General features: G+C 39.2%; 2 protein-coding genes across 4 annotated transcripts; both read left to right on the forward strand.

Moving 5' to 3' along the window:
* Positions 1–2,560: 2,560 nt before the first annotated feature.
* LOC138313822 (uncharacterized) lies at positions 2,561–9,257 on the forward strand. 3 transcript variants are annotated; one of them, XM_069254094.1, is made up of 2 exons: positions 2,561–2,864; positions 3,555–5,523. In XM_069254094.1, the coding sequence occupies exon 2, from the start codon at positions 3,585–3,587 to the stop codon at positions 4,626–4,628; it is 1,044 nt and encodes a 347-aa protein (XP_069110195.1). In that variant the 5' UTR covers positions 2,561–2,864; positions 3,555–3,584; the 3' UTR covers positions 4,629–5,523. The 3 variants fall into 3 exon arrangements, with proteins under 3 accessions (XP_069110195.1, XP_069110196.1, XP_069110197.1); XM_069254095.1 differs by having other exon boundaries at positions 2,561–2,853; XM_069254096.1 differs by adding an exon at positions 8,695–9,257 and having other exon boundaries at positions 2,564–3,822.
* On the forward strand, positions 5,768–7,415 carry LOC138313823 (uncharacterized). The gene has a single exon (XM_069254097.1). It carries the CDS (start codon positions 6,257–6,259, stop codon positions 7,097–7,099), a length of 843 nt encoding a protein of 280 aa, XP_069110198.1. The 5' UTR covers positions 5,768–6,256; the 3' UTR covers positions 7,100–7,415.
* Positions 9,258–12,258: the final 3,001 nt, after the last annotated feature.

Here is a 12,258-nt window from a genome sequence, read left to right on the forward strand (position 1 = left end):
TAACTAGGCATGTCAAAGGGAGGTATGTACAGTGTAGTGATTAACTAGGCATGTCAAAGGGAGGTATGTACAGTGTAGTGATTAACTAGGCATGTCAAAGGGAGGTATGTACAGTGTAATGATTAACTAGGCATGTCAAAGGGAGGTATGTACAGTGTAGTGATTAACTAGGCATGTCAAAGGGAGGTATGTACAGTGTAGTGATTAACTAGGCATGTCAAAGGGAGGTATGTACAGGGTAGTGATTAACTAGGCATGTCAAAGGGAGGTATGTACAGCGTAGTGATTAACTAGGGATGTCAAAGGGAGGTATGTACAGCGTAGTGATTAACTAGGCATGTCAAAGGGAGGTATGTACAGCGTAGTGATTAACTAGGCATGTCAAAAGGGAGGTATGTACAGCGTAGTGATTAACTAGGCATGTCAAAGGGAGGTATGTACAGTGTAGTGATTAACTAGTCATGTCAAAGGGAGGTATGTAAAGTATAATGATTAACTAGGTATGTCAAAGGGAGTATGTACAGTGTAGTGATTAACTTGGCATGTCAAAGGGATGTATGTACAGCGTAGTGATTAACTAGGCATGTCAAAGGGAGGTATGTACAGCGTAGTGATTAACTAGGCATGTCAAAGAGAGGTATGTACAGCGTAGTGATTAAAGAGAGGTATGTACAGGGTAGTGATTAACTAGGCATGTCAAAGGGAGGTATGTACAGTGTAGTGATTAACTAGGCATGTCAAAGGGAGGTATGTACAGTATAGTGATTAACTAGGCATGTCAAAGGGAGGTATGTACAGTGTAGTGATTAACTAGGCATGTCAAAGGGAGGTATGTACAGTGTGATTAACTGATGTCAAAGGGAGGTATGTACAGCGTAGTGATTAACTAGGCATGTCAAAGGGAGGTATGTACAGCGTAGTGATTAACTAGAGGTATGTCAAAGGGAGGTATGTACAGCGTAGTGATTAACTAGGCATGTCAAAGGGAGGTATGTACAGCGTAGTGATTAACTAGGCGTTTCAAAGGGAGGTATGTACAGCGTAGTGATTAACTAGGCATGTCAAAGGGAGGTATGTACAGCGTAGTGATTAACTAGGCATGTCAAAGGGAGGTATGTACAGCGTAGTGATTAACTAGGCATGTCAAAGGGAGGTATGTACAGTGTAGTGATTAACTAGGCATGTCAAAGGGAGGTATGTACAGTGTAGTGATTAACTAGGCATGTCAAAGGGAGGTATGTACAGCATAGTGATTAAAGGGAGGTATGTACAGCGTAGTGATTAACTAGGCATGTCAAAGGGAGGTATGTACAGCGTAGTGATTAACTAGGCATGTCAAAGGGAGGTATGTACAGCGTAGTGATTAACTAGGCATGTCAAAGGGAGGTATGTACAGTGTAGTGATTAACTAGGCATGTCAAAGGGAGGTATGTACAGTGTAGTGATTAACTAGGCATGTCAAAGGGAGGTATGTACAGTATAGTGATTAACTAGGCATGTCAAAGGGAGGTATGTACAGCGTAGTGATTTACTAGGGATGTCAAAGGGAGGTATATACAGTATAGTGATTAACTAGGCATGTCAAAGGGAGGTATGTACAGCGTAGTGATTAACTAGGCATGTCAAAGGGAGGTATGTACAGTGTAGTGATTAACTAGGCATGTCAAAGGGAGGTATGTACAGTGTAGTGATTAACTAGGCATGTCAAAGGGAGGTATGTACAGCGTAGTGATTAACTAGGCATGTCAAAGGGAGGTATGTACAGTGTAGTGATTAACTAGGCATGTCAAAGGGAGTGTCAAAGGGATATGTACAGTGTAGTGATTAACTAGGCATGTCAAAGGGAGGTATGTACAGCGTAGTGATTAACTAGGCATGTCAAAGGGAGGTATGTACAGCGTAGTGATTAACTAGGCATGTCAAAGGGAGGTATGTACAGTGTAGTGATTAACTAGGCATGTCAAAGGGAGGTATGTACAGCGTAGTGATTAACTAGGCATGTCAAAGGGAAGTATATACAGCGTAGTGATAAATTAGGCATGCCAAAGGGAGGTACGTACAGTGTAGTGATAAATTAGGCATGCCAAAGGGAGGTATGTGCAGCGTAGTGATTAACTAGGCATGTCAAAGGGAGGTATGTACAGCGTAGTGGTTAATTAGGCATGCCAAAGGGAGGTATGTACAGTGTAGTGATAAATTAGGCATGCCAAAGGGAGGTATGTGCAGCGTAGTGATTAACTAGGCGTGTCAAAGGGAGGTATGTACAGCGTAGTGATTAAAGAGAGGTATGTCAAAGGGAGGTATGTACAGCGTAGTGATTAACTAAGCATGTCAAAGGGAGGTATGTACAGCGTAGTGATTAAAGAGAGGTATGTCAAAAAGAGGTATGTACAGCGTAGTGATTAACTAGGCATGTCAAAGGGAGGTATGTACAGCGTAGTGATTAACTAGGCATGTCAAAGGGAGGTATGTACAGCGTAGTGATTAACTACGCATGTCAAAGGGAGGTATGTACAGCGTAGTGATTAACTAGGCATGTCAAAGAGGGGAATGTTCAGCATAGTGATTAATACAAGTTATTACTACAGAATAACTTGGGTTATTTAAGGAACAAGTTCAGATTTTTTAAATTTGTTTATTTCATAAATTTAGCTTAATTGATATATGAGTTGTCCCCCTTCATAACATTCAGCCCCATCGACCTTTTGTAGATCACCGGAAGTGACCTTTCCGGTCTTTTTTGTCACGGTGTTAAACGAAAACGTGTTGAAGAAAAAGCCATCCATAAGTTTTTGTATAATCGACGTGCATCCGAAGTCCATTGTGTGGTTTCGACACAGATTTATATTGGTGGTCGGTAATTTGTATGTGCTGATTAATAATTGTGGGGTTTAGCGTGCACAGGGCGCTGTTAATCCCGTTCTTAAAATATCGAATCTATTCTCACGTGTAAAGATGGTTGGCGTTCGTGATTCTACAACGCCGTTAGCTGTAGCAACTATATTTACACGTTTGTATAGTTCTATTGAATCCTTGTTACGTCAATGGGAAATAATTAGACTCGTCAAATGTTAGAATATCGTTTTTTGAATTTATTGAAGCAGGTCAGTTCGTCCCGCTCGGTCCGAGTTGTCAAACGGCGAGCGTCGTCGGTTTAGATCTGTCTATTGATTACGACTGATATTTGCACTCGTGCAGGTTGATGTTGTTTTCGTGTTAATAAAAGTTACAAAAATCGTTAGGAAATTGATTGGAGCTAGGTTTAGATTTAAATGTTTAATTCTTTTAGTGAATGTATTTAACATCTGTATGAAATAATTAGTCGAAATTTTTTGTTAATATTTATTTATTTATAATTTGTCGGTTTTTTAACAATTTTGAGTTCTAACTACTTAACTTGGCTAGGAATTCTTTGTGGACTGTTTTTGTGTCCAAATTGCTGATGATTAATTATACCAGGTTTTAAGATTCTGTTTAAAAAATAATTACAGTTTATAATTTGAATTTCAATTTAATATTCATTAATTTTAGTTTGATCTTGTTCTAATTTATAGCACCTATTACATTTGAGCTAATTGCCCAACATGCCTCCATCCAAGAGAAGGAAGACTAATAGTCCTTATGCCAGGGCTGCTCGAAGGGGTTCAGGTCCCAGGGGTCGAGGGCGTGGTACCAGTCAGCTGCAGGAGAGTGATCATGAGGTGTCTGTCATTCCGGAGCTACAGGAGCATGACCGTTCCCCAGACGGAGTCCAGGATGAACAAGCATCAGCTTCCGGTACCAATTTGTTGTCGAGTATGCCACTTCAATCCTCGATCTCAGGTACTGATTTCCCTTCCCCATTGATTAGTGTTGGGGACACTGTGGGGGCCCATGTATCCCAGGCAACCAGAGCTCGAATCTGGAGCTCGGAATATTTAAATTTGGCTTTGCTTCTTGAAACAAATCAGGAAGCAATAAATTCACAAACGCTAAGTATAGTTGACGGTGCACTTGTTCTAAAGCAGAAAGGGACCAAAAATAGAATAGATACTATAGAAGCTTGGACAGACGCTTTCATAATATTTAGTGCAATTTTTACACAGAGGCATGATAGGGGGCAGGAACTGCTTAAGTATATGTCAATTGTTAGATTGGCAGCTAAATCATTCAAGGGAATGGGATGGAAAACATATGATGAGCAATTCAGGCTTCGTCAAGCTCGCCAGCCTGATAGGTCCTGGGGTGTAGTTGATGGGGAATTATGGTTAACTTGCTTGTCATCTGGCATGTCAAAGGCTGGTGACGGTTCCAATCAAATCAGAAGTAACATGGCTAGAGGCTGCTGTTATGAATTTAACTATAAGGGATTATGTCAAAGATCAAATTGTAGTTATGCTCATAAATGCATGCAATGTGGTGGGTCTCATTCAAAGATTTCTTGTTTTCGAGGTCAAGGCCAGGGGTTCAAAGGTCAAGCTGGGATGAATAATATTAGAATGCCTTCTCAATTTAGTGGGGCAAGCAATATTCGGGGGTCTAATCCACCTCAGGCTAATTTTCGTCCCCAATCAGCATCCTACAGTAGATACCATTATAACAAAGATATGGGATCTGGGAAAAACCCCAATCAACAAAATGGCTCTTAATCGTTATTTAGACCTATACCCAAACAAAGCTGTTGCACAGGTATTGAAGGACGGTTTTGATAGTGGTTTTAAGCTTCATTTTACAGGCCCTCGTTATCCAAGGGAATCAAAAAACTTGCGGTCTGCATTACAAAATCCTGATATCCTTGTTACTAAGTTACAGCATGAAGTGGAAGCTGGTAGGATGATAGGTCCATTTAAAACTAAGCCAATTTCTAATCTTAGGGTCTCACCAGTGGGTTTAGTTCCTAAAAAAACAGGGGGTTGGAGGCTGATTCAGAATTTGTCATATCCAGAGCATGAGAGCGTCAATGATTTTATAGACGAATCCCTTACTTCAGTACACTACACTACATTTGATCAAGCAATGTCAATGGTTCAAAAGCTTGGTAAGGGTGCTTTGCTAGGAAAAAAAGATATCAAATCAGCCTTTCGTTTGCTGCCAATTTTTCCAGGTGATTTTGACTTATTGGGTATAAAAGCGGGTGAAGATTATTATGTTGACAAGTGTTTACCCATGGGGTGTAGCATCTCTTGTGCTGCCTTTGAAAAGTTCTCAACATTTTTGGAGTGGCTAGTACGTAGTCAATGTAACAGCAATTCAATCGAACACTATCTCGATGACTTCCTATTTGGGGGTAAGTCTGATGACATTGCTTGTAAACAGGCCATGGACAGTTTTGATAATATTTGTCTGGAATTAGGTGTACCTGTCGCAGTAGAAAAGACTGAGGGTCCAGTCACTTGTTTAGTTTTCCTAGGATTAGAAATTGACACCCTTGAAGAAATAGTTAGAGTACCACAGGACAAGGTTCAGGAATTAACTCTGATTTTAGCAGACTTGGTTCAACAAAATAAAATTCAGTTAAAAGACCTTCAGAGTTTATTAGGTAAACTAGCCTTCTCGTTAAAGCTATGCCAGGTGCCAGAGCCTTTTCTAGGAGATTGTATGGGTTGTTATCTGGTGCTTCTAGACCTAATCATTTTATTCGTTTGTCAAAAGGAACAAAAGAAGATATCAGAGTTTGGTTAGAGTTCTTTCAGAGTTTCAATGGTACCTTTCATTTCTTTGATCCGAACTGGATTGCTAACTCCGACTTAGAGCTGTCCACTGATAGTGAAGGTAATGTTGAATAAGGTTGTGGCGCTGTGTTCGAAAAACATTGGTTTGTCTTCAAGTGGCCCAGCAGTTGGCATAACTCGCCTGTGCTGAAAGACATTACCTTTTTAGAATTGATTCCTATTGTTATGGCCCTCTTTACTTGGCAGAGAGAATTCGGTAACAAAAAAATATTACTACATTGTGATAACGAAGCTTTGGTGGAGATACTTAATAATTCAACTTCTCGTTCAGATCATGTGATGGCACTGATTCGTCCATTAGTTTTACATTGCATTAGAAGCAATATTCAGATCAGAGCTAGACATGTAAGAGGTAAAGACAATTCAATTGCTGATGCTTTGTCACGTTTTCAGTGGTCCAGATTCAGGGAATTGGCTCCCGAGGCCGATCAGCATCCAACAGTCATCCTCCAGGCATTTTGGAGCAATATAAAAAACAGTTTGACAATTTGATATTGGCTTCAGTTTCTGAAAATACAGCTGAAGCCTACACGTCAGGTTTAAACATGTTCAATACTTTTGTTGTCGACACTGGTCTAACAAGGGTCTGGCCCCCTCCTTTGAGCCAGATATTGAATTTTGTGCTGTACATGGCTGATAAAGGTTTGTCTCCTGCAACAGTCAATACTTATTTAGCAGGTATTAATTTTCATGTTAAGTCTTCTGGCTTTCTTTGTGAGGATTTCTTGTCTAATTTTCTCGTGAAGAAAATGTTAGCTGGTATGAGGAGACAAAGGAAAGTAAGTAACATGAGGGCCCCTATTACTGCTGATATACTGGCTAGGATCTTAAAGGCTTTGCCTTTGGTGTGCAGTTCTACATACGAGTCAAAATTGTTTTCTGCAGCATTTTTACTAGCATTCTTTGGTTTTTTCCGAGTAGGCGAACTAACTGTCACGAAAATGAGCATGATTCAGAAGGTGGTATCTTTGCAGGATATTAAGATAGGGAATATTCTCGAAGTTGCTCTCCGTTTTTCAAAAACTGATCAAGAAGGTAAAGGGTGTACCGTATGTATTCCTCGTTTAGAAGGAACATTCTGTCCAGTTAAATGTCTTGAACAGTACATAACAGTAAGGCATAGGAACCCTGGCCCCCTCTTCTGCCATTTTGATCATTCTCCTTTGACTAGGTACCAGTTTGCATCAGTTTTAAAAAAAACCTTGCTTTTCTTAGGCTTTGATAGCAATCGGTATAAGACGCATTCATTTAGAATAGGAGCTGCCACTGAAGCAGCAATCAGGGGCTTATCTGACAGGGAGATTCAGTTGTTGGGGCGCTGGAGTTCAGACACCTTTAGGCAGTATATCAGAATTCCAGAGAAAGTTATGTTAGAACTAAAATTTTAAGCTATATTGCTTTGTCTTGATTTAGGTTTTCCTGCCTCTTTGTAAAGACCTAATGTATTACACCTTTCAAAGTATAATGAATAGTATTCTAGAGCACTGGCGTCCCCTTGCTCTGATTGTTCAAAAATTAGGCTATTTGTTACATGGGCTAATTTTAGCCTTAAGTTTTCAGGAAATCACAGTCATTCGATCTACATAGTGGGCTCTTCCATTATTAAGCGAGCCTCCTTTCACGCAGCGACTAGGCCAGGGGGTCGCCATCTTGGATTACAACGACAGAGTTGTTATATATGGTGGAGAGGACAGAGTGGGATGAGGTGGGATTCTGTTATTACCAATGTGCAGGATATGATGAATGCTAAGGGGGAACCATCTATGCTAATATTACATTGTGGAGCCAATGACCTTATTGAGGTGGGGTCCTACAATTTAAGGGAACAAATCTGTATGGACTTCAGGTACCTAGCTAGCCTCCTTCCCCGTACAGTCCTAGTTTGGTCACAGATGTTGCCCCGGTTAAGTTGGCGCGGTTCGGAGAATGTGTCTGCTGCCAATCGGGCCAGAATTAGAGTCAATAGGGACATTGCAAAACAAGTGTTAGAACTGGGGGGTGGATATATTAAATACAATGATATTCAGGCAAATCGTGTTGCATTTTTAGACACAGACAATGTTCATCTAAATAGCTTAGGCAATGATATATTGCTCAATTGTATACAAGGGGCAATCGAGCGAATGCTGTTTTGGGGCGACCGGTTATTCCCACAATTTTCGTAACCAGTTTTAAGTAGTTATGTTTCAGTAGAAATTATCTATTTGGTTTAATTTCGGCTAGGGTGGTTTGGGATGTTAGCTTCGTTCCCCCATAATATTCCTATCATGTGGCGGAGGCTCATGTAAATGAATTCATTTTCATGAGCCTTGTGGCAGGACTTCGCTAACATCAGCCCAGGGAATAATTAAAATCATATTTCACAAGTTAAATTGGCATATTTTGGATGATCATTGGATTCTCCTTGATCATCAAATGTCTTGAATTTTCAGTCAATTTAAATTGTTATTGTACTTGTTTTCTACTGGTAGTGATGCCAGTTGGGCAGTTATTGACGCCCTTTGAGTGATGCCAGTTGGGCAGTTATTGACGCCCCTTTAATTGTGTGGGCCGTTATTGACGTCCCTTGAATTGTGTGGGCCGTTATTGACGCCCCTTTGAATTGTGTGGGCCGTCATTTACGCCCCTTGCTTGTTGTGGGCCGTTATTGACGCCCAATATTAAATGGCAAAATAAACACCGTGGCCATTACTATCAATATTGTGTTTGTTGTTTTATTAAATAATGGCCTACAAGTTATTACTACAGAATAACTTGGGTTATTTAAGGAACAAGTTCAGGTTTTTTAAATTTGTTTATTTCATAAATTTAGCTTAATTGATATATGAGTTGTCCCCCTTCATAACATTCAGCCCCATCGACCTTTTGTAGATCACCGGAAGTGACCTTTCCGGTCTTTTTTGTCACGGTGTTAAACGAAAACCCTCCCTCCCTATCCCTTTAAATTGAAAGAGATTTCTGCGTTGTTTTATGTCTTTTTCAGCATCGCTGGAATTTTCCTCATGGTTTGTGTTACACCTGTGAAAGTCGCCATTCCAATAATGCAGTTACAGGAGAATGGACATTTATATTGAATGCTTCAGTAGAGTTTGTGCCATGACGTTGGTTTGTATACTTCTGCGCGTGTGTTTCCTTCGTGCTTTTTAATACCATATTAGTTGGGCTGGCAGGACTTCGCTAACATCAGCCCAGGGAATAATTAAAAGCATATTTCACAAGTTAAATTGGCATATTTTGGATGATCATTGGATTCTCCTTGATCATCAAATGTCTTGAATTTTCAGTCAATTTAAATTGTTATTGTACTTGTTTTCTACTGGTAGTGATGCCAGTTGGGCAGTTATTGACGCCCTTTGATTGATGCGTGGGCCGTTATTGACGCCCCTTGAATTGTGTGGGCCGTTATTGACGCCCTTGAATTGTGTGGGCCGTTATTGACGCCCCTTTGAATTGTGTGGGCCGTTATTGACGCCCTTTGCTTGTTGTGGGCCGTTATTGACGCCCAATATTAAATGGCAAAATAAACACCGTGGCCATTACTATCAATATTGTGTTTGTTGTTTTATTATTAAATCCTTATTTATTAACTTTTAAACCTTTAATTAAGGTGTTATTGTCTTATTTACCTTTACAATGACGCACTCCTCTTGATCGCCCTGCTGAAAAAACAACATAAGGAATGTTACTATATGTTCATTGCATTCGAATACCTTGTGCAATATCTTTTGAAATATATCATAATTGTTTTTAAAACTAGTATTATCATCATTACCTTTGGAACTTGCTTCAAGGAAATGAATCCTGAATCATAAACTTTAGAACCTTCAATAAAGCTATTGGCATATTTACCTTCATCTCTTCTGTCTCCTTCTTACGTTCCTCCTGAAAAAAGTAAACAATAGGGATTTTATCATATTTTCATTGCATTCGAACATAATACATCAAAAGTGTATTTAATTGATACGGAGCAGCAAAGGGGGTATTATAGCTTTCAATATTAAAATTTAACACACCGATGAATACAGCGGCAATGCTAATTACTTTTGCCATTCTCTACGGATTCTAAATTGGTTAAATTATGTCCTTTAAAAATAACCTTTGTTTATTAAACAAGTGACGAATAAATAGATCTTGAATCTATAACTTTTGGAAACTTGAAATAAGCTATTTTTCATATTCACTAACTTACCCTAGCCACATCATTCGTGATATGAATTCTACTATTTACGTTAGTTAATTTGTCTCAAACAATATTATTTTCATATAATCGCAAAGGTTTTTCCAAATACCACTTTTTAGATTCTTTATTATTAAGAATCATATTGTTTTACATAAAAATTAAGGGGAAATAATTGGTCAAATTGACGAGGCGATCTGCTTCTTTATTAAGACACTACAAATTTACAAACCAAAAAAAAAATGTCACATAACAAATACATATATACATATTGTATATTTGTAAATTAGCTTCGAATAAGCCTTTAAAATGCCCAATAACAATGTGAAACTAATTAAAAAATAGTTAGATAGATCATTTTGGACCAGCAGATGACAATACCTTTGATGGTCATGAACTGTTTTAAAGCTGACATGCAAGTGAACTACTTTCGTGTTGAAAACCATCACTATATGTCGGCCATCGTTTCTAAGGAGGTCGGAGGTCATTTATTTAGGACACCTAGTTACCACTGTTATTACATATTGGTATATAGATAAAACAACTTGCTAGCACCGGATTTCATTTTTAACACTGAACGTGCATATACAAACAGTAACTGCATCACATCTGGGTTGTTTTTAAAACCTTGCGCCAAGAAAATCAATCCTGAATCATAAATTTTGCATCTTTAATAAATCCTTTACCTGTAAATTGTTGACTTTTTATAAATAAAATGTACAACTTAACGGCAGGCTATTTTCGTTTTGCTTAACTTATTGACGTGATAGTACATAAATTCAAGAAATCTTCATATTTTCCAATAACATAATGATTAAGATACAATTGTTTCTGGCAAAAAGAAAATGAGTATTTCATCTTGCTAGTTATCTACCAAAACAAACACATGTCACTCGTCCACGATCGCGCGAGGCGAAAAGTGGAGACAGGGATAGGTGACTGATGATGAAAGCTACAGTTGTAACTTTGATTAATCTAAATATTTTTATAACACACAATCACATTATAATTTTCAGTATTCGCGGATATCCAAAATAATGAAGTCACTATTAATTAATTTTGTTGCAGCTTTTCTTGAGTAAACGAATGGGATATTCAGAAAAAGATATGGTGTTTTTATTCGTATTAACTCTGAACGCATATATGCAAACAGTACAACGTGAGCCCGATAATTTAACTGCATCATATCTAAAAACTTGCATCACAGAAATAAATTCTGAATCATTAATTTTGGACCCTATACATGTTCGTTTAATTTACCTGTAAATTGTTAATCACCTCCCGAAGGCCGCTCTGAAAAAAAAACCCAAAATTTTATTATATGTTCATATCATTCGAACATTTTTGTTGACTGATCGGTCCTAAACTGCAATATGCACAACCAGGATTATAGATTATAGGTTTAGAGATTATATCCCTTCAGTACTTTCTGAGGACTCGCGGTAACAAGAATTGTAAAGAACGTCAAGATCTGAGAAATCAACCGGAATCATCATCCAGGCAGGGGACTGGAGACTGGCTGTAGATCTCAACCAGAGACTAAAGTTTCCGGATATTATTCCTACCAACCTCAGAACGGATATCGTTCTTTGGTCACCAGGATCGAAGAAAATCATCATCATTGAGCTTACAGTTCCATGGAAGGAAAGGTGCAGCGAAGCCCACGAAAGAAAGAGGACAAAGTATGAGGCACTACTGCTGTAATGTAGGGAGCAGGGCTGGCAGACATGGAGCTACCCTGTTGAGGTTGGTTGCAGAGGCTTCTCTGCACAGTCTGTGTGGAGAATGCTGTCTGCACTATGGTTGGCGGGCAGGTATATAAGGGCAGTAGTGCAGAGGATGGCCAAGGCAGCAGAACGAGCTTCATGCTGTGTGTGGATGAGGAAATACACCAGTAGCTTGACAGCCACCACCGACGTGCAGTGACTGATCACCACTGTGGACCCCCCATCCTCAGAGTGTACCGAGTAAGGGGTCGAAACACGCGATAAAGGACGGCCTCGGCTGAGGACGTCGGTGGTGTTAGGCATTACACCACAGCTACATATATGTAATGTTAACCGACGGAAAAAACGGTCGACAGACGAAAGGTGATTTGAATAGCATACTATCTGATGATGGCTGGCTCAAAAACACTAGACACATTTGTGAGACAAAAATGTCCCACCTCTATGCATACAACGGGATGTTAAGTACATGTTGCCTATGATTAACCGCATTATGATATTTACGAATGATTGACTTTGTGTGAACTTTAAAATATAATTGTTTCCGACAAAAGTTTTTATATTGATTTTTTATCTTGCTAGTTATTTATTAAAACAAACAAATTTCACCTGTCGAAGATCGCGCGAGGCGGAGGCGGAGACT

The sequence above is a fragment of the Argopecten irradians genome, unplaced genomic scaffold, assembly GCF_041381155.1.
Source record: "Argopecten irradians isolate NY unplaced genomic scaffold, Ai_NY scaffold_0956, whole genome shotgun sequence".
NCBI classification, from domain to species: Eukaryota; Metazoa; Mollusca; class Bivalvia; order Pectinida; family Pectinidae; genus Argopecten; species Argopecten irradians.

Coding starts and splice junctions, on each gene's coding strand:
- LOC138313823 (XM_069254097.1), top strand. CDS start 6,257: ATGTTCAATACTTTTGTTGTCGACACTGGTCTAACAAGGGTCTGGCCC.
- LOC138313822 (XM_069254094.1), top strand. CDS start 3,585: ATGCCTCCATCCAAGAGAAGGAAGACTAATAGTCCTTATGCCAGGGCT.